The sequence below is a fragment of the Choloepus didactylus genome, chromosome 22 (assembly GCF_015220235.1).
Source record: "Choloepus didactylus isolate mChoDid1 chromosome 22, mChoDid1.pri, whole genome shotgun sequence".
Classification (NCBI taxonomy): Eukaryota; Metazoa; Chordata; class Mammalia; order Pilosa; family Megalonychidae; genus Choloepus; species Choloepus didactylus.
Genome location: NC_051328.1, coordinates 30,838,649 through 30,861,547, shown reverse-complemented (window position 1 = coordinate 30,861,547; position 22,899 = coordinate 30,838,649). Strand labels below are relative to the sequence as shown.

The 22,899-nt window shown below is 41.5% G+C and overlaps 2 protein-coding genes across 4 annotated transcripts in view; both read left to right on the top strand.

Moving 5' to 3' along the window:
- Positions 1-4,627: 4,627 nt before the first annotated feature.
- TMEM231 (transmembrane protein 231) lies at positions 4,628-21,125 on the top strand. Its single transcript, XM_037816317.1, has 7 exons — positions 4,628-4,855; positions 4,947-5,116; positions 14,705-14,833; positions 15,166-15,309; positions 17,002-17,083; positions 18,174-18,279; positions 18,672-21,125. Exons 1-7 carry the CDS (start codon positions 4,717-4,719, stop codon positions 18,850-18,852), a joined length of 951 nt encoding a protein of 316 aa, XP_037672245.1. The 5' UTR covers positions 4,628-4,716; the 3' UTR covers positions 18,853-21,125.
- A 1,132-nt stretch (positions 21,126-22,257) lies between these two features.
- LOC119518751 (carbohydrate sulfotransferase 6) overlaps positions 22,258-22,899 on the top strand; it is a 38,775-nt gene continuing 38,133 nt past the window's right edge. For all 3 annotated transcript variants that reach the window (XM_037816093.1, XM_037816094.1, XM_037816092.1), the window contains exon 1: positions 22,258-22,683. The gene's annotated coding sequence lies outside the window, so the exon portion shown is untranslated. The remainder of the gene's footprint in view (positions 22,684-22,899) is intronic.

Sequence of the window (22,899 nt, the reverse complement as noted above, 5' to 3'; positions counted from 1 at the left end):
CCCTGCACATGCCTTGAAGTGTTCCAGTCCATGATGTAATCCCCTTCTTCCAAGCAGAATCATCAGGGCAGTCCAGTGTGGGTCATCATCTATTTATGAGCTGGTGAATATTTAATAAGAATATTCACTTAATTAGGCACATGACCCCTGCCCTGTGCTTGTGATTCTGACACATCTGAATGGCCTGTGTCTTTGAACATTGTCATTCATCATTTCCTACAGTTAGAATTCCTGATGGATGCTGTGGGATCTAGTTTCATTCTAGGAGTATTTTTGTTATTTTAAGATTGCATGCCTTAGCAACCAGAACAGGTATTTGTTTGTTTTTAATAAAGTGAAAAATCCTTTTATTTTCATACATAGAAATTAGTGTTTTTGTATGCAGTAGCACTGTTCTAGGTGCTGGAGAAAGAGCAGTTAACAAAACACATAGCATCCCTGTTCTCATAGAGTTTACTAAAATTCTAATGGGACAAGACAATAAATAAATACGTCATATAATGATAGGTGCTGTTTAGAAAAATAAAGCAGGGTAGGTGCCTAGACAGTGATGGCGGGATGAAATGCTATATGGATATAGTGGTAGCATATTCTGGAAGCAAGAAGGAACTGGTGTGTCTGGAGCTGAGGGAACAAAGAGGAGAGTTCTAGGAGCTGAGATCAGAGAGATTTAGAACAAAACTGTATTGAGCCTCATATGCCATGGAAAGAACTTTGAATTTTATTCATAATGAGATAGGAAGTTAGTGTAGGACTCAAGCAGAGGGGTAACATGATTTGACTTTCCTTTTTAAATGATCAGGCTACCTTATGTGTAGACAGAAAACTATAGGGGAGGTGAGGGTGGAAGTCAGGGGACCAGTTAAGGGGCTGTTGTGATAATCCAGGTGAATGATGATGTTGGGTTAGACCAAGATGGTATGTGTGGAGGTGGTGGGAAGTAATTATATTCTGAATATATTTTGAAGGTAGAGCTGACAAAAATTGCTGATAGATTTAAGTGAAATAAAATGGCCACCTGCATTGGGCATTGCCAAGAGAAGACCCCTTTCCAAGAAGTCTTTTCCAGAGAACAAAAACAATTCTGAGAAAACGGAATACACCCTACAGGGTTGCTTTGGTCCAGTAGAGAGAGTTTATCAGAATGGACAAGCATACCATACTAATCAATGTATATGTGCTCCCCACTCTGTAAGACCCTTCTATGTAAAATGGAAACTTAATATCAGCCAATCACAACATTAACTCACTTGTTTCAGCTTTCACCCTATATTAGCTGCCCCTTTCCACCCCTTCGGTGGCATTTCCTTCAACTTTCTGAATGGGATGCTGCCTGTGCTGGTTTGGATGTGTTATGTCCCCCAAAATGCCATGTTCTTTAATGCAGTCTTGTGAGGGCAGATAATACTAGTGTTGATTAGGTTGGAATCTTTGGATTAGGTTGTTTCCATGATCCACGCAGAGGACCACACCACACAGCACCTCGAGGCCATGCTGAGGACCCTGTGCTGGGCAGAGGCCAATGTGACCCACCCAACGGTGGGTAACACCTTTGATTAGATTATTTCCATGGAGGTGTGGCCCCCCCATTCAACGTGGATCTTGATTTAATCACTAGAGTACTTTAAAAGAGAGCCACACAGGCCCAGATGTTTGCTGATGCTGATGCTTAGACATGCTTGGAGTTGGAGACCCCAGATGTGAGCTGCAACTAAGAGAGACATTTTGGAGAATGCCAGTTTGAAGCACAACCTGGGATCAAAGGAAGAAGATGCCAGCCACATGCTTTCCCAGACAACAGAGGTGTTCTAGATGCCATTGGTCATTCTTCTGCGAAGGTACCCTACTGCTGATGCCTTAGTTTGGATACTTTTATGGCCTTAAGACTGTAACTTTGTAACCAGATAAACTCCTTTTATAAAAGCCAATTCATTTCTGGTATTTTGCATTCTGGCAGCATTAGCAAACCAGAATGCTGCCCAATTCAAAAATTGCTTAGTAAAGCTGTGAGATCCTAAATTGGATGAAAAGTATTTCTTTTATCAGATTGGATGTGGTGTGGGAGAGAAATCAAAATCAATGTTGTTGGAAGGATGCAATTGCCATTTGCTGAAATAGGGGGGAGCCAGTTTTGGTGAAATGGGATCAAGAGTTTGGTTTTGGATATATTAAGCAGAAGATGTCTAAGAAACACATCCAAGAGACAAATCCAAGTGAAGATGTAGAATAGGTGAATGGATTTCTGAGTCTCAAATTCAGGAGACAGGTATTTAAAGCTATGGAACTAGATGAGATCAGCTAGAAGGTGACTGAAGATAGAGGGGAAAAATATCTATTTTAAGGACAGAGTTAAACCCTGAGGAGTGAAGATGGTTGTTCACTATCTCATAACATGTGAATCAGCCAAGAAGTTAGAAATTGGACACAAACTCTTGCTTCCTGTGCTGGTTTGAATGTATTACGTCCCCCAGAAAAAGGCATATTCTTTGATGCAATCTTGTGGGGCAGACATTTTAGTGCTGATTAAATTGGAATTCTTTGAGTGTTTCCATGGAGATGCACCCCTCCCAACTGTGGGTGATGACTCTGATGGGATAATTTCCATGGAGGTGTAACCCCACCCATTCAGGGTGGCTCTAAATTCAATCACTGGGGCCATATAAATGAGCTGAGGGGCAGAGAGAACTCAGTGCAGCTGTGAGTGACGTTTTGAAGAGGAGCTACAGCCAAGAGGGACACTTTGAAGAAAGCACAGGAGCTGCAGATGAGAGACAGTTTGAAGATGGCTGTTGAAAGCAGACTCTTGCTCCAGAGAAGCTGAGAAAGGACAAATATCCCAAGTGCAACTAAGAGTGACATTTTTGAGGAACTGCAGCGTAGAGAGGAATGTCTTGGGAGAAAGCCATTTTGAAACCAGAACTTTGGAGCAGACGCCAGCCACGTGCCTTGCCAGCTAACAGAGGTTTTCTGGACACCACTGGCCGTCCTCCAGTGAAGGTACTCGATTGCTGATGTTTACCTTGGACACTTTATGGCCTTAAGACTGTAACTGTGTAACCAAATAAACCCCTTTTATAAAAGCTGATCCATCTCTGGTGTTTTGCATTCTGGCAGCATTAGCAAACTAAAACACTTCCCTTTACAGGGTTGGTCATTATGTTCTAGTCCCAGCATGTATATACCACCTTGCACATGCGAACTTAGTTCATTGCTTGGGGAAAAGAGCTACCCACCACTCACCAACTCATAATCATGTTTCTTGATGGTTTCATTGATGTGCAGTGTCTTTCTGTCTTCTCTCCTTACGTTTTCTCCTTACCTTGGTGTCTTTTCCCATTACTAAATACTTTTGTAAAGTTCATGCATCTCACAGAGGCTGAAGCCCTCAGCACACCTAAATTCTTAGTGGTCACCTCCTTCTGTTTCAGTGGTGACTAAGCTGACACTAGCTACAGTATGTGTTTCCTTCGTAGGCATGCCTCTCCTCAGAGTAGGGCCATCCTCAGGAGGCAACTTCTAGCCATCTGTTCTAGAAAACCCTTAAAGCTATTTGAATAAATGAAAATCATTCACATAAAGCATAGACACAATACAGTTTTTCAGAATCAAACCATAGATTTGAGCACAAAAATTGCTGAAGTTAAGAGTGATGTTGCCACCCAGAAGAAAGAAAGAAGACTACTGGAGTGAATGATATGTCAAAATCATATTTTATGGTTGATGACAATGTCATCTTGGACCCTGGTAAGGACCCTGGGATAGTTTTCCTGAATGGGCAGCTCTTGACCTCTATCTATCCGTGCTATTTTGAATCTCAATTGTTCATCCAGAAGCTACTTCTAGGTTGCCTTCAAATTAGGGGCATCAGCTACTGGACTCCACTCTCTACAAAACTCACAATATCTCTTGACCCTGCAATGTGGTCTTTCAGGGCCTTTTGATGAAGATCTCGCGTGTGACGCATGGTAAAAATCCTTCTGCTATGTTCAAAATACTACTTTGGGGGTGGGGGGAGCATTCCAGTAAGGGGTAAGCCAATGCTATTTTAGGGAAGAGCCACAGCTTCTCCTAAAACTGCTAGCCAGGATTGCACCTATATTCGCGATGAGATAAAGTATATCAGACAACATTATGTAGTAATTACACTTCTTCTCTCGAAGAGCAGAGGGATTTGTGTTCTGTTTCTGCGTCTGTCCTGGCTACAAAGTACAGAGGAAGCAACAGAAAAGTTGGAGGCAAAGGAACCTGGCTTTGATCTTTAGCCCAAGACCAGGTCCAGGATCGCGGCCACCTTTATGTCCTGAGTGTTTTCCTCCAATTAGTGTGTGCTGTGCCTGTTTGGACTTAAGTATGAACCACACTGGGAGTTAATACATGATTCATAAGCAGGTATTGACTTTGTTAGCATTTGTAAAAATCCTATTTTACATCAACGTTAATACAGACGGTGGCTACGATTTTGATACAACATACAGTTTCTACTCGGCTTTCGGAGAAACGCACGCAAAGCGTAAAATAAAGTCGACCATCTACCAATGGTCCCCACCCCCCGTTAGTCCCACCCCTAACACAGTCCTGCGACTTTGCTATTGGCTCCTCTAGCGCTGTCTGTTGCCATGGAGGCCAAGGCTATGGCAACCGCGCGAAGCCAAACTTGCTCGGCTCTCTCTACTTGCCGAGGAGTCCCAGAACGCGGCCCGGCTGCACGCGGCGTTCATGGCGCTCTACGAGCTTTTTTCTCACCCCGCCGAGCGCCGGTACCGCGCGGGGCTCTGCTCCAAGGCCGCCCTGTTCCTGCTACTGGCCGCAGTGCTCACGTACATCCCGCCGCTGCTGGTGGCCTTCCGGAGCCACGGTGAGTCTGCCCCCGGCTGGTGCGCGACACAACTCCCCGCGGCCCGCTCCGCCCTGGCCGGCCGCCCTGACCACCGTCTCTTCTTCCTCAGGGTTTTGGCTAAAGCGCAGCAGCTACGAGGAGCAGCCGACCGTGCGCTTCCAGCACCAGGTGCTGCTGGTGGCCTTACTGGGACCCGAGCACGGCGGGTTCCTCGCCTGGAGCACGTTCCCTGCCTTCAACCGGCTGCAGGGGGATCACCTGCGCGTCCCGCTTGTTTCGGTGCGTGGTTGGGAATGAGGGCGGAGGAGGGTGAGCGAACCCCGCCCTCGGGGGAGCCCATCAGTGGTCCTAAGGGGTCGCGAACCCACGGCACTTGTGTACACAGGTTGGTGGGCTAAAGCATATGTTTACTTTCTTGCGGAGGAGATGTGTTGTTTCATTCAGCTTTTCCAAAGAGATCGCCGATCCCAAGTTAGCCACTGCTGTCAGGGAAACAGCCTGTCCCTGGCTCTTTATTTCCGTGGAACTAGCCTGATGGGATGGTCCTGAAAATGTTTCTGTGAGCCATGTAGGCCTAGCATCACGACACCCTAGGAGCGGAAAGGGCCAGCAGTTTTATGCTGACTTAACACGTGGAAGCCGAGGCGCTGATTGACTCCAGAATGTGCCGCTGGCGGGGTCACGTCTCCCTGGGCTTGTCTTCTTAGATGCTGCTCTGTCCTGCACCTGTCTAGGATGAAATACAAGGATTTTATTGCCTATAATTTAGATTTTGGTTCAGGATAAGTGAATGCTTCCTTTACAGTCACCCCTTTCCACGCATTTTCTGAGAACGTTTTCCTTCGTAAGTGTGAAACTTAGGTTTCCTTCTTCCAAAGCCGAATCTCTTTAGCACCTCGAGATGGTGGTCTGCGCTGTACTTATTTTACTTCGCTGGGAAAAAAATCAGACTTTCTTCCATCAACTCAATAATATGATTTTTTTTAATCTGATCATTTGAACAACTAAACAAAGTATGGTTTTGATAACTTTTTTTCTGATTACTTTTAAAATTTCCCTTCATTTTTTTTTCTGATTACAAAAATGTATGCTCATTGTAAAATATTAAAGAATTACAAATATATATAAGGAGAGAAAAGGCTCAGGCACATGTATCAATATTTGCTGATCAACCTTATTCTTTTTAAAGTTTGCAAAGCATTTCATGATATGGAGGAGCTATAATGCTTTTAGCCAGTTCCCTGTGGATGGATATTTGATTTGCTTCCAGTCTTTCACTATTAAAGACAATCCTGCAAGAGCAGGATTTTGAATAAATCTATAAATCTTACACCTTGAATGTCAAATTGTGAGGAATTGGAGTACAAGCTGTTTATTGTAATTGTGAAAAGTACATGGAAAACTAAAAAAAAAGTGTTAACTCCAGGGAAGTAAAAAGTATGGAAAGGTATAGTAATCAGAATTGTGAATAGGGTTTTATGTAGCCATAAGTATGTGAACACTGAATACTGACTAACCAAAATGACAGTTTAACTCTATTGGGAGGATAGGAGGAATCCATGAGTGTGGTGGGGCTGGTGGGAGTGAGCAGGGGAAGCTAACTTTTCACTGGAGGAAGTCAATAGAAAATGCCCAAAACTGAGAAATGCCAAGACAAACATTATTTAGAGACATAGAGATACATTTCTAAATAATCAGACAAATGAGATAAAAGTATTTGCCTTTGGGGAGGGGGGTGGAAGTCTGCTGTTTGTTTGTTGTTGTTGTTGTTGTTGTTTTTTGTTTTTTGTTTAATCTTCATTTTATTGAGATATATTCACATACCACGCAGTCATACAAAACAAATCGTACATTCGATTGTTCACAGTACCATTACATAGTTGTACATCCATCAAACCACCAGTCCCCTATGTCTGTGGTCATGTTAGCAACCATTGAGGTGGGGTAGGCCAATACCCCTGCATTCTCCACAGGCTCCTCAAGGGGGCACTACATATTTTTTTCCTTTTTTTTTTTTTTTTTTTTTTTTTTTTTAACTTTCTTTTCCTTTTTAAATCAACTGTATGGGAAAAAAAATTAAAAAAAAAAAACAAAAGAAAAACATACAATAAAAGAACAAATATTGTTGAACTCTGATTCCTTAAGTGATATTAAATTGATCAGCTCTTTTAAAGTGATTTTTAAAATGGGAATGGAGTAGGAAGACAAATTTCTTTCAATAACTCCTCACTAATCATGACATATTGCCCATTTTTATTCTTACTTGAAATTATAATGCCTCTGGGGAAGGGTGACTATGGATAAGGGGTCAGTGTAGAGGTAAACTTACATTTCACTGCATATCCATTACTTCTTATGTTCCACATGTATTTCCTTTCCAAAAGGGAAACAAACAAAAAATTAACTTGCTAGCTTTACTTTAGATTAGCAATCCCTATCTTCTAAACTTTGGTGGAAGTCTTCTTCTTTCCATTTGTATATTCCTCACTTTCATACTCTTCTGGTTATTTGATTCTAAGATAATTGTGAAAACTTAAAGCATTACAATTTTAAATCTAGAACCAATACTACCTGTTATTTTTATGATACCCCTAATCATTAATTTTCATACTGGATAATTTTACACTGTTGGTAAAACATAAAACCCAAACTTCTTTTTCTTGGTCTTTTTTTTTTTTTCTTCTTCTTCTTTCTAGGCCAGTGCCTATAAGAACTTGATGACCTCATATCTATAGTCCTTCTTAGTAAATGTTTTGCTGACTTCTTGTTTGAGCTCTTGGTGTGGGAATAGTTTAAAATCAGTTGATACCAGAAAAAAAAAAAAAAGTTAGAAGATATGATGCAAGAAACAACCTTGATGACTACCCAAAAGATAATAGGAGTAAACCTAACAAGAAATGTGCAGATATATATGAATAAGACTTTAAAAGACTGCTGAAAGAAACAAAAAAGGTGAGAACAAATGATAATTCATGCCATGTTCTTTGAGAGGAAAACTCATCATCATAAAGATATCTCTTCTCCCTAAGCTAATCTATAGTTTTAATGCATTCCCAATAAAACACAACAGAGTTTTTTTGAGGGGAAGAAACAGACAGGAAAAAGTAAAAGTAGCCAGAAAATTCTAGGAGAAAAAGAAGAGAAATACAAGGAGACTCACTCTGCCAGATATTAAACTATGTCATAAAGCCATATGCCAGTTTGAATGTCTTATGTCCCCCAAAATACCATTATCTTTGATGAACTCTTGTGTGGGCAGACGTATTAGTATTGATTAGATTGTAATTCTTTGATTGAGAGTTTCCATGGAGATGCGATCTACCCAACTGTAGGTGATAACTTTGATTGGATAATTTCCATGGAGGTGTGGCCCTGCCCATTCAGTTTGGGCTTGATTAGTTGATTGGGGCACTATATAAGCTCAGACAGAAGAAGCAAGCTTGCTACAGCCAAGAGGGACATGAAGAATGCACAGGAGCTGAGAGAGGAGCCGTAGCTTACAGAGCAACATTTTGGAGATGGCCTTTGAAAGCAGACTTTTGCTCCGGAGAAGCTAAGAAAGGACAAACGCCTGAAGAGCAACTAAGAATGACATTTTGAAGAGAAGCTGCAGCCTAGAGAGGAATGTCCTGGAAGAAAGCTGTTTTGAAACCAGAACTCCAGAGCAGACGCCAGCCATGTGCCTTCCCAGCTAACAGGTTTTTGGATGACATTGGCCATCCTTCAGTGAAGGTACCCTGTGTTGATGCTTTATGGTCTTAAGACTATATGAATACTTTATGATCTTAAGACTATAACTATGTAACCAAATAAACCCCCTTTATAAAAGCAATCCATCTCTGATATTTTGTATTCCAGCAGCATTAGCAAACCAGAATGAGCCATAATAACTAAAGCAGTGTGGGTTGGAGACTTATATAAAAAGTATGAAAATGGGAACCCAAGTATGATAAAGGTGGCATTTTACATCAATGGGGAAAGTTTGGCTTAGACAATAAAATGGTGTTGGGACAACTGGGAAACCCTCTGGAAAAAATAAAGGTGGGGCCTGTCCTCAAACTGTACACTGAAATAAAGTCCAGATGGATCAAATTAAATTTAAAAAGTGAAATCATAAAGTATTGAAACATGATGAGTGAAAGCTTTTCTATCTTGGAGAGGGAAGGCCATTTAAAATATGACTTAAAATCTAGAAGCCATAAAAAAAGTTTTTGATAAATACAATCATATAAATAATTTTGAAAAGTATTGACCTGGTAAAAACCATAAGCAAAGTCAACAAATAAAATGACATACTAGGAAAAAATTTTCACCATTTGTATTTCTCACAAAGGGCCAATGTTCCTTATATAAAGTTCCTACAGATCACTAAGTAAAAGACCAACTACCTAATAGAAAAATGGGCAAAAGATACAGACCATTTACAGAAAACACACATAGCTTCTAAACTGAAATCTCACAATTGGAGAAATGCAAATTAAGCAAACATTGAGGTGGAGGATTGTGGGAAGATGGCAGAGAAGGCAGCTCCAGGAATCAGTTCCTCCACCAAAACAACTGTTGAACTGGCAGAAACTGAATCAGTTATTTTGAAACTCTGGTATCTAGTGGAACACTGTGCAGCATCCAGGGAAGAGCTGGAGGAAGAAACTGATAAATTACAGTAAATCTCAGTGAATTTCACCCTCCATGCAGTGGCTACCTTCCCTCAGCTGTGTGTCGGGCAGCAGTGAGAACTGTAGCTTGGGCTCTGGGTACAGCTTGCTGATGCCAGGAAGGGCTCTAAGGACCTCCAAAAGCCAAGGGTTTGTGGTCTGACTGCTGATCCCTACTTTTGATCAGTTACTTCTGATAGCTGGGGCTCTGAGGGCAGCCAGTGTTCCAAATTCCCTTAGGCAAAAGCAGCAGAGGAGTTCTTAAAGAGGCAGTGCCTATCTTTTTTTTTCTTTTTCTTTTTCTTTTTTCTTTTTCCTTTGTTTCTTTCCATTCCCTGATTGGGAGCAAAAATAGTTTAGAAAAATCACAAAGTGATGGCTCCAGCTCCCCAAAAAAGCAACAAAACCTAACAATCCCAGAGGACTGGAAGAACTAGATTTCCAGAGTTATGACACTATTATATGCAGAATGTCCAGTTATCAACAAAAACTTAACAAAACACACAAAGAAATAGGAAAGTATGACCCATTCACAGGGGAAAAAAAAGAGAGAGAGAGAAAGGAATTTACCAGAAACCATCCTTGAGAAAGCTCATACACTGAAACTGTTAGTCAAAGACTTTAAATCAACTAGTCTTAAATATGTTCAGTAAGCTAAAAGAATCCATATACAAAGAACAAAGGTAAATTAGAACATTGTCTGAACAAAACAAAGAGATGAAAATTATAAAATGGAACCAAACAGAAATTTTGGAGTTGCTATAATTGAAATGAAAAACTCATTAGAAGGATTCAACAGCAGATTTGAACAGGCAGAAGAAAAGGTCAGCACACTTGAACACAAGATATGTGAAATTATCCAGTGTAAAGAGCAGAAAGAAAAAAGAATGAAGAAAACCGAAGAGTCTAAGGGACCTGTAGGACACCATCAAGCGTAGCAACATATGCATCATTGGAGTCCCAGAAGTACAAGAGAAAGAGAAAGGGGCAGAAAAAGCATTTAAAGAAATAATGGCTGAAAACTTCACAGATCTGATAAAAGACGTGAATATACACATCCAGGAAGCTCAACAAACTCCAAGCAGTACAGACTTTAAGAGGTCTCCACCAAGACACATATTATAGCAAAATTGTAAAAATACAAAAACAATGAGAAGATTTTGAAAACAGCAAGAGAGAAGCATTTTGCCACATACAAGCAATCCCTGATAAGATTAACAGTGGATTTTCTCATCAGAAACAATAGGGGCCAGAAGACAGTGGATGATATATTTAAAGTCCTTATAGAAGAAAACAAGACTGTCAACCAAGAATTCTATCTCTGGCAAAATTATCTTTCAAAAATGAAAGAAAAATTAAGACATTTACGGATAAACAAAAGCCGAAGAGTTCATTACTAAAAGACCTGCCCTACAAGAAACGCTAAAGGGAGTCCTTCAGGCTGAAATCAAAGGACACTAGAAAGTAATTTGAAGCCATAAGAAGAAGTAAAGAACATTGGTACATGTAATTGCATAAGTAAATGTAGAATCTTGTATTGGTGTACTTTTTTAGCTGTTTTCTTCCTCTCCCCACATAACTTAATAGGCAAATGTGTCAAATAACACTTTAAATATATGTTAATGGGCATTCAATGTATAAAGATGTAAGCTGAGACAATAACAATATAAAGGAGGAGGGAAGGAGATATATTGGAGTACAGAGTTTGTAAACTACCAAAACTGGGTTGGTACTAGTCAGACTAGATTGCTGTTAGTTTAAGATGTTAATTATAATTACAGTGGTAACCACTAAAACTAAGGAATATAGAGAAAAGGAAAGAAGAAGAGAATCAAAATGGTACAGTACAAAAAAGTAACTAAATACAAAAAAGGGCAGTAATAAAATAATTGCAATCGATATTTAGATTTTACACTTAAAGCACAAGCAACAAAAGAAAAGATAAAGTGGACTTCATCAAAATTAAAACCTTTTTTGCCCTAGAGGACATTTTCAAGAAAGTGAAAAGACAGCCTACAGAATGCGAGAAAATATTTGGAAACCATAGATTCGATAAGGATTTAATATCCAAAATATATAAACTCAATGACAAAAAGGCAAACAACCCAATTTTAAAATGGGCCAAGAATTTGAATAGACATTTCTCCAAAGGAGATATACAAATAGCCAATAAGTATATGAAAGTATATGAAAAGATAGTCAACATCATTAGCCATTAGAGAAATGCAAATTAAAGCTGCAATGAGATATCACTTCACAACCACTAGACACTAGAGTGGCTATTATTTAAAAAACTGAAAATAACAATTGCTGGCATGGATGTAGAGAAATAAGAACTCTTGTACGTTCTTGGTAGAAATGTAAAATGGTGCAGCCAGTGTGGAAAGCAGTTTGATGGTTCCTCAGAAAGTTAAACGTAGGCAATTCCTATCTATATACCCAAAAGAATTGAAAGTAGGGACTTGGACAGGTATTTGTACCCCAATGTTCATCTCAGCATTATTCTCAATAGCCAAAAAGTGGAAGCAACTAAAATATCTATCAACAGATGACTGGACAAACAAAATGGGGCATGGCCATACAATGGAATATTATTGAGCTGTAAAAAGAAGTGAAGTGCTGGTACATGCTACAACATGGATAACCTCAAAGACATCATGTCAACTGAGATAAGCCAGACACAAAAGGACAAATATTGTATGATTTCTCTTATATGAAATACTTAGACTAAGCAAAATCTTAGAGACAGAAAGCAGAACAGTGGTTACCAGGGGTGGGGAGTGGAGGGTATGGGAAGTTGTTCCTAAATAAATAAAAGTTTTGGTTTGAGATGATGAAAACAGTCTGGAAATAGTGGTGAAAGTTACACAGTATTGTCAATGTACTTACTGTCAAAGAATTGTCCACTTAAAATGGTTAAAATGATTAAAATGATTATGTTGTGTATATTTTACCACAATTCAAATAAGTTAATTATAAAAAAAGAATACATTGAAATTTTTTTATCAAATTGGTAAATATTAAAGTTTGATCAAATGCTGGGCACAGATATAAGGAAGCAAGCAAATATTCCTGTATTTTGCTGATGGGAGTGTATATTGAAACAATCTTTTTGGAGGACTATTTGTCCATATATGTTAAAAGGATAAATGCACACACACACACACACAAATTTGTTTTTTGCATCAAATATCTCTGAAAGAGTTAAGAAAAAACTAACAACATTGATTGCTCCTGAGCAAGAAATAGTTGACTGGGGTTAGGGTGGGAGGGAAACATTTTCTTTGTGTATTTTATACCCTGGGAATATGTCATATTCAGGTTTTAAAAATTTTAATACTACTGTAAAAAATTCGGAAAGTGACCATGTATAAACAAAAAAACAAAACATAACTTTTAAAGCAGGTTGGTGATAGCCTGCCATATTCTTATAAGCCAGTAATAAAAATTACTGTCAATTTTGAGCATTTACTATGCAACAGGTATATGATGAATTCTTTATGATTAGATAATTCATTAGAAGCCCTTTGCATAGTATTTAGCCTGTAATAATAACTTAGTGTTAGCTATTAATTTTTTACATACATTATCTCCTTAGTCCTCACGATTACCTTGTGAGATAGACGGTATATCCCCTTAGATAAAGAAACAGCTTCAGAGAGATGACATAATTTGCCCAAGCTCTCAAGTGAACAGAGTCTGGACTGGAACTCAATTCTTTCTTATTCTGTACTTTATGCTCTTAATCCTTATTGCAACAAAATACTTTTATTTTCTAACTCTGAACATAAAATCCAGGAAACTGGCTGCCCAGAAGCCACAGAAACAGTGGTTTTAAATCAAGGTTTGGCCAAATGCTGGGAGGTGGCTTTGCAGTTGCTAATTTGGGAAAATGTCTCAAAAGTCAGAAAAGGCTTTGCTTCTGCTTTGGTCAACTTACCCTGGAGGGTGTTTCTAAAGTCTCTAAGTTTTTAATGCTTTAGAAGTCTAGTTTTTCTTATTATTTTTTTATAATAGAAGAAAAACATCCACAGAGTGACTTCTTCCCTCAATGAGCCTTACTTGTCTCTTTAAGGCATCTGTGAACCCAGAAAATATGAGGGTTGAAGGCTATATGGAATGCACACACATCGCCTATTTTTTTTGCACATCTCTAAAATTGGTGTGTCTTCCAGTTTATGGTATCTTAAATAACTTTTGGCCAGGAGGCATAATTTTCATTGTTCACACATGTGCAAACATCAGAAGTGCCATCAGTGTCAAGACTTGCAGAGAGGGATCAGCAGCTTGAAAGAAAACCCTAAGGAACCACATCAGCAGTGATCACATTTCAATAACTGTCCCTTCCTGCTAGTAATTTGAGGATGACTGTGAGGCAAGACTATGGATGGTGAGACTAGGTACCATATTTTTAAACTCCTTGCATATGATTTGTGAGATGCAATTTGTCTTTTTCCTTCCACAGATCTCTTGTCTGTTTTCCTTACTTTCATGTCCATAATTTATAAAGAATCAGTGTAGTTTTAATGCCTTGCTGATTTTACTTAGCTTTTTTTATTTTATTCATTGGTGCCAAGAGGTACGCTAGGCTTTAAAGTCCTCATATCAGGTCCAACATCAACAGTTTAAAGCAAAGACATTTGGGGTTTTTGTGATTAAAATAAAATAAATAAATAAATAGAGCTTCATGGTTTTCTGTTGATTTTTTTGGGGGGGGGTAGGGAATGCATAGTGGTTAGGGTAAAGCATTTAATAGATTTTTTTTTTTATTTTGCTAAGTTGACGTCTAGAGAAGTAGAAAATAATTCTGATGTACTGTTTAAATTTTCCATCAAACTCGGGCAGCTTTATTTAAAAAAGAAAGAAAGAAAGAAAGAAAGTATCTGCAACAAAACAAAACAAAACGAAAAAATCAAATGAGACTACTGAAAGAGACTACTGAAAAATACCATGCAGATGTTTATTGCTCTTGTAATTGCCACTTCAAGTTCTCTTTCAGTTCGACCCTTGAACATTTGAGAAGCACAAGCAGGAAGTTCAGGGACCATGTACAATGTGTGTCTCATTCTCCAATACTGATCACCCACAACTGTTTTTTTTTTCTTTTTCTTTCGTGAGGGAGTTAATGCCTATTGTGTATGTACAGCAGTGATGTGGATTCTTCCTCAACTTATTAAGGACCAGGGTCATTGGCCATCTTTGGGTTTCCTAGACTAGAGAAGAAGACAGGAACCAGGACGGGAAAATGGATGTGTTACATTTTAAACTGGAGCTTCCCCTGCAGTCCACGGAGCATGTTCTCGGCGTGCAGCTCCTCTTGACTTTCTCCTACCAATTACACGTGAGTCAATTCCTTAGGGAGGCCCATCGTCTCCTTCTTGTCCTTGAATAGAACAGAGCTCTCCTAAATGCCAGGTGGACCCACACTGTAGGAAGCTCTCTTTCTGAAGAGCAGTTTGGGTTTTAACTTAGGCAAATTGAACATTTCTCACTGGTGTCGTATTAATCCACATTGCTATTGATAGCTCAGAGGGTTCTGAGCAGAGTGCTTCCCGCGTGGCTAACCCAGGTGACTGAGGGACCACTGGGCTTCAGCTTCAGACGGGTGACTCCTAGAGCTCCCTGCCCTTCGGATGGGACCACAGTTAGTATTGACTCTCCGAATGATTTCAGAGGATGTCGACATTCGTGATGCAGAGCATGGCATTTCTCCAGTCCTCCTTTGCTGTTCCGGGGTCCCAGTTGTATGTGAATGGAGACCTGAGGCTACAGCAGAAGCAGCCCCTAAGCCACCGTGGCCTGGACGTCCGATATAATGTAAGGATGCTTCCTGTTGTCCAGCTCCTCTGTTTCCAAACTTTACTGTTTGAATTCCATACTTTACTGTTTAAGTTCTTTGAAGAGGGAAAAACTTACATTGGGAATAGCATTTTTGTGGGTGGCACAGAACAGAACTTTGAGGAAATCTGGCTGTGAATTCTTTCAAAATATGGGGACAGAGAAACCTGGATTTACATCTAGAAAGAGAGAAAGAAAATAATCCATCTTTATTAAATAAGGAAATTGTTTATTGTTTTTGGGTATACACAGATGAATACACCACACACCGGGCATATATTCCAAGTGTCCTTTTTTTCAGTTCATGTAAAACCTTTCAAAGATAATATTAGACACCAATTATTGAACATGTAACGTGTGCTAGCCCTAATTGAAGTGGTTTACTCATATCTTCTCAGTTGGTCATCGTAGCAACCTCATGAGATGCCTAAAGTTGTCATTTCCCTGCTCTGCAGCCGTTTATCCTACCACTTTCCACCTTGCTCCATTCCAGCCACGCCAGCCTTTTGCGATTCTTTGAACCTGTGAAGCAGCTCCTGCCTCAGGGCTTTTGCCTGTGCCCTTCCCTCTGACAGGTTGCCACATAGCTTATTTTTCCACTCATTCTTCAGATACCCCTTAGCAGAGCCCTTCCACTATCCCTCACCCAGGTTTATTTTTCTTATTGCCACTGGACATATTAAAGGTACATTTTTGGTTGGTTGATTTGCAGTCTCCCTTAGCATTATAAGCACTGACATCTTGTGTACCATCACCCCAGTACCTAAAGCAAAGCCTGGCACATTGTAAGCACTCAGACATACCTGTTGAAAGAATGAACCCTCATTTTACACATGAAGAAATGGGGGTTTACAGTAACTGATTAATTTTCCCAAAGCCCCCAAGCTTGAAAGTAATAGAACCGAGAACTTGATTTTAACCGAGAACATGATAGAGCTCATGCAACTAATCGCTCATTCCTAACCTTCATGTTAGCACAGGGGGAGCCATATAAGTTAGCATCTCAGCTGGGCTGCTTTTGAAGATGAAAGGAGGGTGCTATCAATTATGACAGGCTTAAACCAGGACTGTTTCAGATAAACTAGGACTCACAGTCCCCTGAGCTATAATAGACATGTTAAAAAAAGAAAAAGAAAAAAAGAAACTACAAGATGTAAACTTAACATTTCACTATTGATTTAAAAGTTTATATATCAGATTATGTCAATAGGAATGTGATATTATTGGCAGGAAATCATATCCTTGTTCAAAGCTTTAATATGTTTATTTGTGGTTTATCCTATTTCCATTTATACATCTTAAAAGAGATAAAGAAACTAGAGAGTATCCAGAGAAGAGCAAGAAAAGACAAAGCAGTTGGAAAATATGGTCTATATTTAAAATTAAAGGAATGATTTCTCCCATTAGAATAGAGGGGTTTTTTATGAACAGTTTTAAAATCTGTAAAAGGTACACATTGACTCCCTGCATCCATTCCCACAAAAAGAAAGACTGAAAGTAAATGGACTTAAATTATTGCAAGAGTTTATTCATCCATAAAGAAAAGATTATTGATTCTGGAATATGCCACCAAGAGCAAGAGGGTGGTCTCTGGGATCAGCCTGGGTGGGCAAAAGGGTAGGTAGAGAGAAGCATCTCCAGCACTCACACCTCGCTCCTGCCATACGCCAGGTGTCTGTGATCAACGGGACCAGCCCCTTTGCCCACGACTACGACCTTACCCACATCGTTGCTGCCTACCAGGAAAGGAACGGTGAGTCATGGGTGGGGCCCACTCAGCCGCCGCTCTCCAGGACTGTCCGGGTTAGTGGGGGCCGTGGAGAGGAACAGAACTGAAACCCTTGTCAATCAGTGAAACGTCACTGGTGGGAGGCCAGTGGGCATCCCAGGATTTGTCCTTTGTCTCCTGATAGTCACACCCTCCTCTACCCCCAGCTACAGCTATGGTCCAGCAGTTTAGTGACAGTTAATTACCATATTTATCCCAACTCTGTCTTGTTGGGTTTCCTAATTGAGTTGTTCCCCACAGCACACCTGTAAAAGAAGCTAAAGAGAAATTACTTTCCATAGTTTTCAGATGGAAAAAGGGAATGTGAGTGACTCACCCCACATTAGCAGTCCAAGTAGGACAATAGAAGCATCTAGGGTTCTGGACAGAAGGCAGAGTGTATCCATCCCTTACAGAGAGGCCCATCCTTAGCGCTTGACTGCTGGGTGGGCCACGGTTTTCTCTTAAGGTATCTAACGTGTGACTTGGCAACCAGATGTCATGGATACCAGACAGACATTCAACAAATGGGTGACTGCAGTTCCAGTTTTTTCTTCCTGATTTTATGTAATACACTACATTATTCCAATTTGAAAACAAAATTTTAAAATGGCTTACAAATCAACTTTTTTTTTCCTTTATTCCTTCCAGTCTTTGTCGATGTGCACATTTTTTAAAAATATAACTATTTTCATTGTGTAGAGATACCTTGGAATCCAAATTATTTTTATTTAACTTTGTAATATAAATATTTCCCCACACTGCTACTTGGTTTTAATTGGTTTTATTTTTAGTGGCAGTATAGTATTCCTTCTCTTAGCCATTCAGCAGTTATAGAAAATAGACTGTTTCCAAGTTTTGACAGAAGTATTTTAACGTATTTTGAAAAATATTTTAACAATTAATGTGTGAGCAGCTTTGCACACTCAGTTTCTCTTTTGTTTTGAATTATCTCTTTGTCATGAGTTCTGAAGTACAGAATTTGTCCCCCAGAGTCAAGGACTATTTTTGTGGCCCTTGATATTTTTTGCCAAAGGGGCTATCCTTGGACTAACAATTAATGATTTGATTGCAGTAACAACGGTCCTGACTGACCCCAACCCCATCTGGCTGGTGGGAAGAGCTGCTGAAGCTCCCTTTGTGATTAATGCTGTCATCCGATACCCGGTGGAAGTCATTTCATATCCTTTCTATTAGAGAGCCAGCAAACAGTAGCTCAGTTTCCAAAAGAAAAGAAGGACTCCTCTGTTGTCCCACGTAGGAACAGATGTGGGAAGCCTTAGATTGGAAAATGCCACAAAATGACTTGGTGTCTGTCTGCTGTTCTTACAGGTAAAAAACAAAACAAACAAACAAACAAAAAAAAAAACCCACAAAAACTCATTTCCTGTTCATATTTTCTTTCTGAGTGATTCCTCTAAGTCAGAAACATACATATTTATGCCTTAATTTTTTTGTTATCCCTTTTCTTTTAAGGGTATTTGAAATATTTGTGCCATTTCCTGTCTGAGCTAAATCATAGTTTAACATTTACTTATGAAATGTCTTCTTGTGACTCCTTAACTGCCTGCACCTACCAACCAGGATTCTGGGAGATGATAAAGTTTGCCTGGGTCCAGTACGTCTGTATCCTGCTTATCTTTCTCTGGGTGTTTGAAAGAATCAAAATATTCGTGTTTCAAAACCAAGTGGTGACCACAATTCCTGTAACAGCAACACTCCAGGGGGAATGGTACAAGGAGCACTTGTCATGAGACCATCTCTGGAAACTCGAGCGGGACCTTGGCTACCTCACTGTCTTCTGAGAACTGCCATCTTATGACATTTCTGAAAAGAGCCCAGTGGACACTGGCGGACTTGTGTGCTTTCCCCCTCGGAGACAAAGAACAATTCTTTGCAATTTTTCTCTACATAGATTCCATACCTTTGAAGCACCTGTAAAATCATCAGGGACTAGTTGGTGGGAAGGTCTGAAGATTCCTAGAGGCTACTCGCTTTTTTTTTTTTTTTTTTTTCCTTTTCCCTTTAGGCCCAAATTTTAGGAGAAAACTCCAGTCAGTTCAGACGTCTTGGAAAGAGTCCCATCTCTGGATAAGGAAAGACTTTTCCTCTCTTGAACTAAGAAACACGCTATGCATTTCTTGCCCCTATTGTAAACACTTTTTACTCTTTTTGGGGCTCTCTTGATAAATATGCAAACCACTAGCACTTTCCACTCCTGGGCATCTAAATTTTCCATTCAGAGCTTTGATTTCCAGGACTGAGAGGCCTTTAACTGGAGAGTGTGTGTGAGAGAGAGAGAGTGCAAGCACATGCATGTGCTTGAGGAGGGCGATTTGAGGACAGTAGGACCGTCCACCTGCCTTCAGTCTAGCAGACACCCGGTGACTGAGCCCAGCTGAGCAGCCCCTTATCCCTGCCCTCCTGCGGCTGGCTCTTTGCTCCGCCTTTGCCTTCTGTCTGTGCCCCTGGAATAGCAAGCTGAAGTCAGAAGTACTGTTTCATTCACAATCGCCTCGGCCACAGTGGGGGAAGTGAGGATTGTAACAACAGGTTCTTTCTCTCTGGCCCTCACCCAGCAGCTTGGAAAATCGCCACTTCTCTTCCTCAGCAGCCCTCCCTTTCCTGAGAAGGACGCGGTGACAGAGGAGCTGTTGTTGGCGTTGGCTCCTGCTGCCTGACAACCACAGAGTTTATTTGGAGGGTAGCGGGAAGCCCAGCTACTTACATTTCTCTTGACTGAGGAACAGGGTGCCCATCAGAGTGAGCAGCCTTGGGGAGGATGCACAAGGAGCAGGGAAGGAGTAAAGAGGATGCCAGCCCAGGCACCCAGTCCAACCTGGCTACGAGCAGAATGACCAGCAGTGCAGCCAGATGAGCCATGTGGCTCAGTGTCTCGAGAAGAGCCCCCTAGAATGGTTCTCTGCTGCACACCAAAGACTGATTATTCAGCCCCACTCTCATCCTGTGGAAATGTGCAGTGTGCTCAAAGGACAAATGGACCTGTTTTATGATTGCGAGCATGTCACTGGCTCTGTGATCCAGGCTTCACTGCCCACTCACAAACACACTCCTCAGTGCATGCCTCAGTTTACCTGGGAGACGCAGTTATTTCCAAAATACCTCTTTCAGGCTGACCAAAACAAGAGTTTGAGAAACAAAGCTATTTTGAAGTATTCAAGCACAAAAATTCCCTAACACTGACTTCTCCACCTTCTCTTTTAATAGTGAGGGCTGTTTATATGCCTCAAAAATTTTCTTAAGATTTAAATGAAAAATGGTTTCTGGTTTAAATCCCAAAAAGATAAGAGATATGGAAAGATGACTGAAGATATATATATATATATATATATATGCACACATACACACATACACATTGCTTTGCATTTTATTAAATTATTTTAGTGCAAATTTTGTATAAAGAACCCATAATGTTTTGTAACTTTCTAATTAAAATGTTCAAAATGGAAGGTTGCATATGGATTTGGGAAGGCAAAGGAGGTTGGAGGGTGGGGGAGGATGGGGAGGGCAGAGGTTACCACACTTCTCCGAGTTACTCACCAGCAGCTTTACTTTGCCAAGGCACTGCCCAGAGACCTTGGTTTTGTTAGCTCTCTGGCAAAAATCCTCTGGTCCAACCCCAAATAAGTACAAGTTTTTGGTGGAATCCACATGGCTTGTGGAAGCCACAGGCTGGAAAATTCCAACTGTGTCTGGCGAATGTCAAATTATTTACGGATCAGATGTTGGTAGTTTCTGAACCTGAATCACACACTGCAGTTGTAAGAGGAAAAAGGTGGGAAGTATACAGGATTTTACCAACTGAGCTGGAACCCATAGCTCTGTCAGGGTTTGAGACAATTTTCAATAGTTTAGTGGCAGTAGATCCCTGATTTTGCCAAATGATTGGCCCAGTTTCTGTCTGAATCAAGTGAGAAGTGGCCTAAAATTGCTGCTTTGTTGGTGAGGTCCCTACAACCCCTCTATGTCTCCTTATCTAAGGTTAATAAAGCAATTCTCTATCATCTTTCTTTCTCTTCATATTCATGCTTTCTAAAAGGAGTTTTGTTTCTTTGAAGCCAAGAATATTCTAAATGCTCACTGGAGGTGAGGGGAGGGGATGTGTAAATTAAAATTAAAATGTGTAAAGAAAAAAACAATTGTCAGTAAGACCATGCCCAGAAGTAATCACTAGTGGCATTCTGGCACACATCTTTGTCATCATTTGTGTTGTTTCTAAATTTTTTTGCTATCAGAAATGGCACTTCTCTGAACTTGTGTATAAATCCTTTGAGTTGCTGGTTTAATTATTTTCTGAAGCTAGATCCTAGAAAGGAATTCGTAGTTCAGAAAGCTTAGGACCATTGTTGCCCATTTCAGTTTATCCTGCCAAACGGCATCTGCAAAGGCTGCACTCACTTATACTGCCAGCAGCAGCGACAGAGGGCTTCCCACCGCGGGCTGAAGACATTGGAATGCTCTGATCTTTTTCAAGTGTATAGGCTCTGCCCTGCTTTTTGTAGGGAAAAAAAAAAAAAAAAAAAAATCTGCTTTCTTTATGAAACGTATCCTGTATTTATGTGCCCCAGCTCTGAAGCCTGGGCCTTGGGCTGGAGTCTAGGGCAGGGAGGGGACGCGAAGAGGGGGACAGTCCTGAGGGTCTCTGCACCTCCCAGTTCAGCTGCTGCGCCGGGAGGTGGCGTGGGTGCTCCTTGGCATCAAAGTGTCTGGGTTGGATTCCGAGTCACTTCGTTGCGAGGATGCCAGCGAGGGCGAGGAGGGACAAGATGAAGATTCGATTTCCTTCACAAAGATCTTTTGTGCTTCCAGGAGCCCCATTCCTCTGGGAATTGGGGGGACAACTCTGTTGGTCAATTAGTAGGATGAGAGGCGACCCTGCCAGAGCCCTTTTGCATCCTTGGCCAAACGCGGTGCCTCCCATTCTCCCCGGATCCACGTGTGCTCCCCCTTTAGCCGGGGTCCTCCGGCGCCCGCTCTTGGGCAACCGCCCCTCCCCCGAGGCGTGGCCCCTCTGTCTTGGGGTGGGGAGGGGAGCAGGAGCCCGGGGCCAACCCGCTCCTCCCCCCTCCTTCGCTCCCGCCCGCCGGCTCCCGGGCGGCAGCCACGTCTGAAAGCGCCTCATTGTGCGCGCTCCGGGCTGGCAGCGCGGAGCTCAGCGCCGAGGAGCGCCCCGGGCTGCGGGCGGCCGCGCAGGTAGAGCAGGGCACGGGGGCGCACAGGGTGGGGACCCCTGCGCCTTCGGCCCAAGAGCCTTTTGCTGCCGGCCGGCAAGGCCCGAGTCTGTGCTTTTGAAGCCCCAGGACCGCTCCTCTCAACACCCCCTGCTTACCACGCCTCCCCTTTTTCCTGGCATTCCTGCCGATTCCAGGTTTGGGTCCCCAGACGCCTCCAATGTCTTGGTACCCCCTTTCCCCCTAATAGCCTTAGGGATCTGAGTTAAAAACAGCCCCCGCAGACTCTCCCAGTGAAGACCAAGTGCCGGCTGCGGAAAGAGCGGGAGAGAGGCGTCTTCTGGAACTGTCTCCCTGCCGCGCCGCGTCGGGCGGGGACGCCCGAGCATCTGGGTACGTTGATTCGCCCTCTCTCGGCGCGGGTTATTCCCAACCCGGGGCGCCCTTGGGGCTGGGCAGGGGGCACAGTTGGGGAAGGACGTCGATTCTGCAGCTGGGGGACAGGGTTGGGGAGGAGGAGGGCTGTAAGTGGCTGTTTTATCAGCTTCGTGGAAAGAACATCGCGGCTCCCCGCGCAGTTTTGGAAGTGTCTCCTTGCGACTCAGCCGC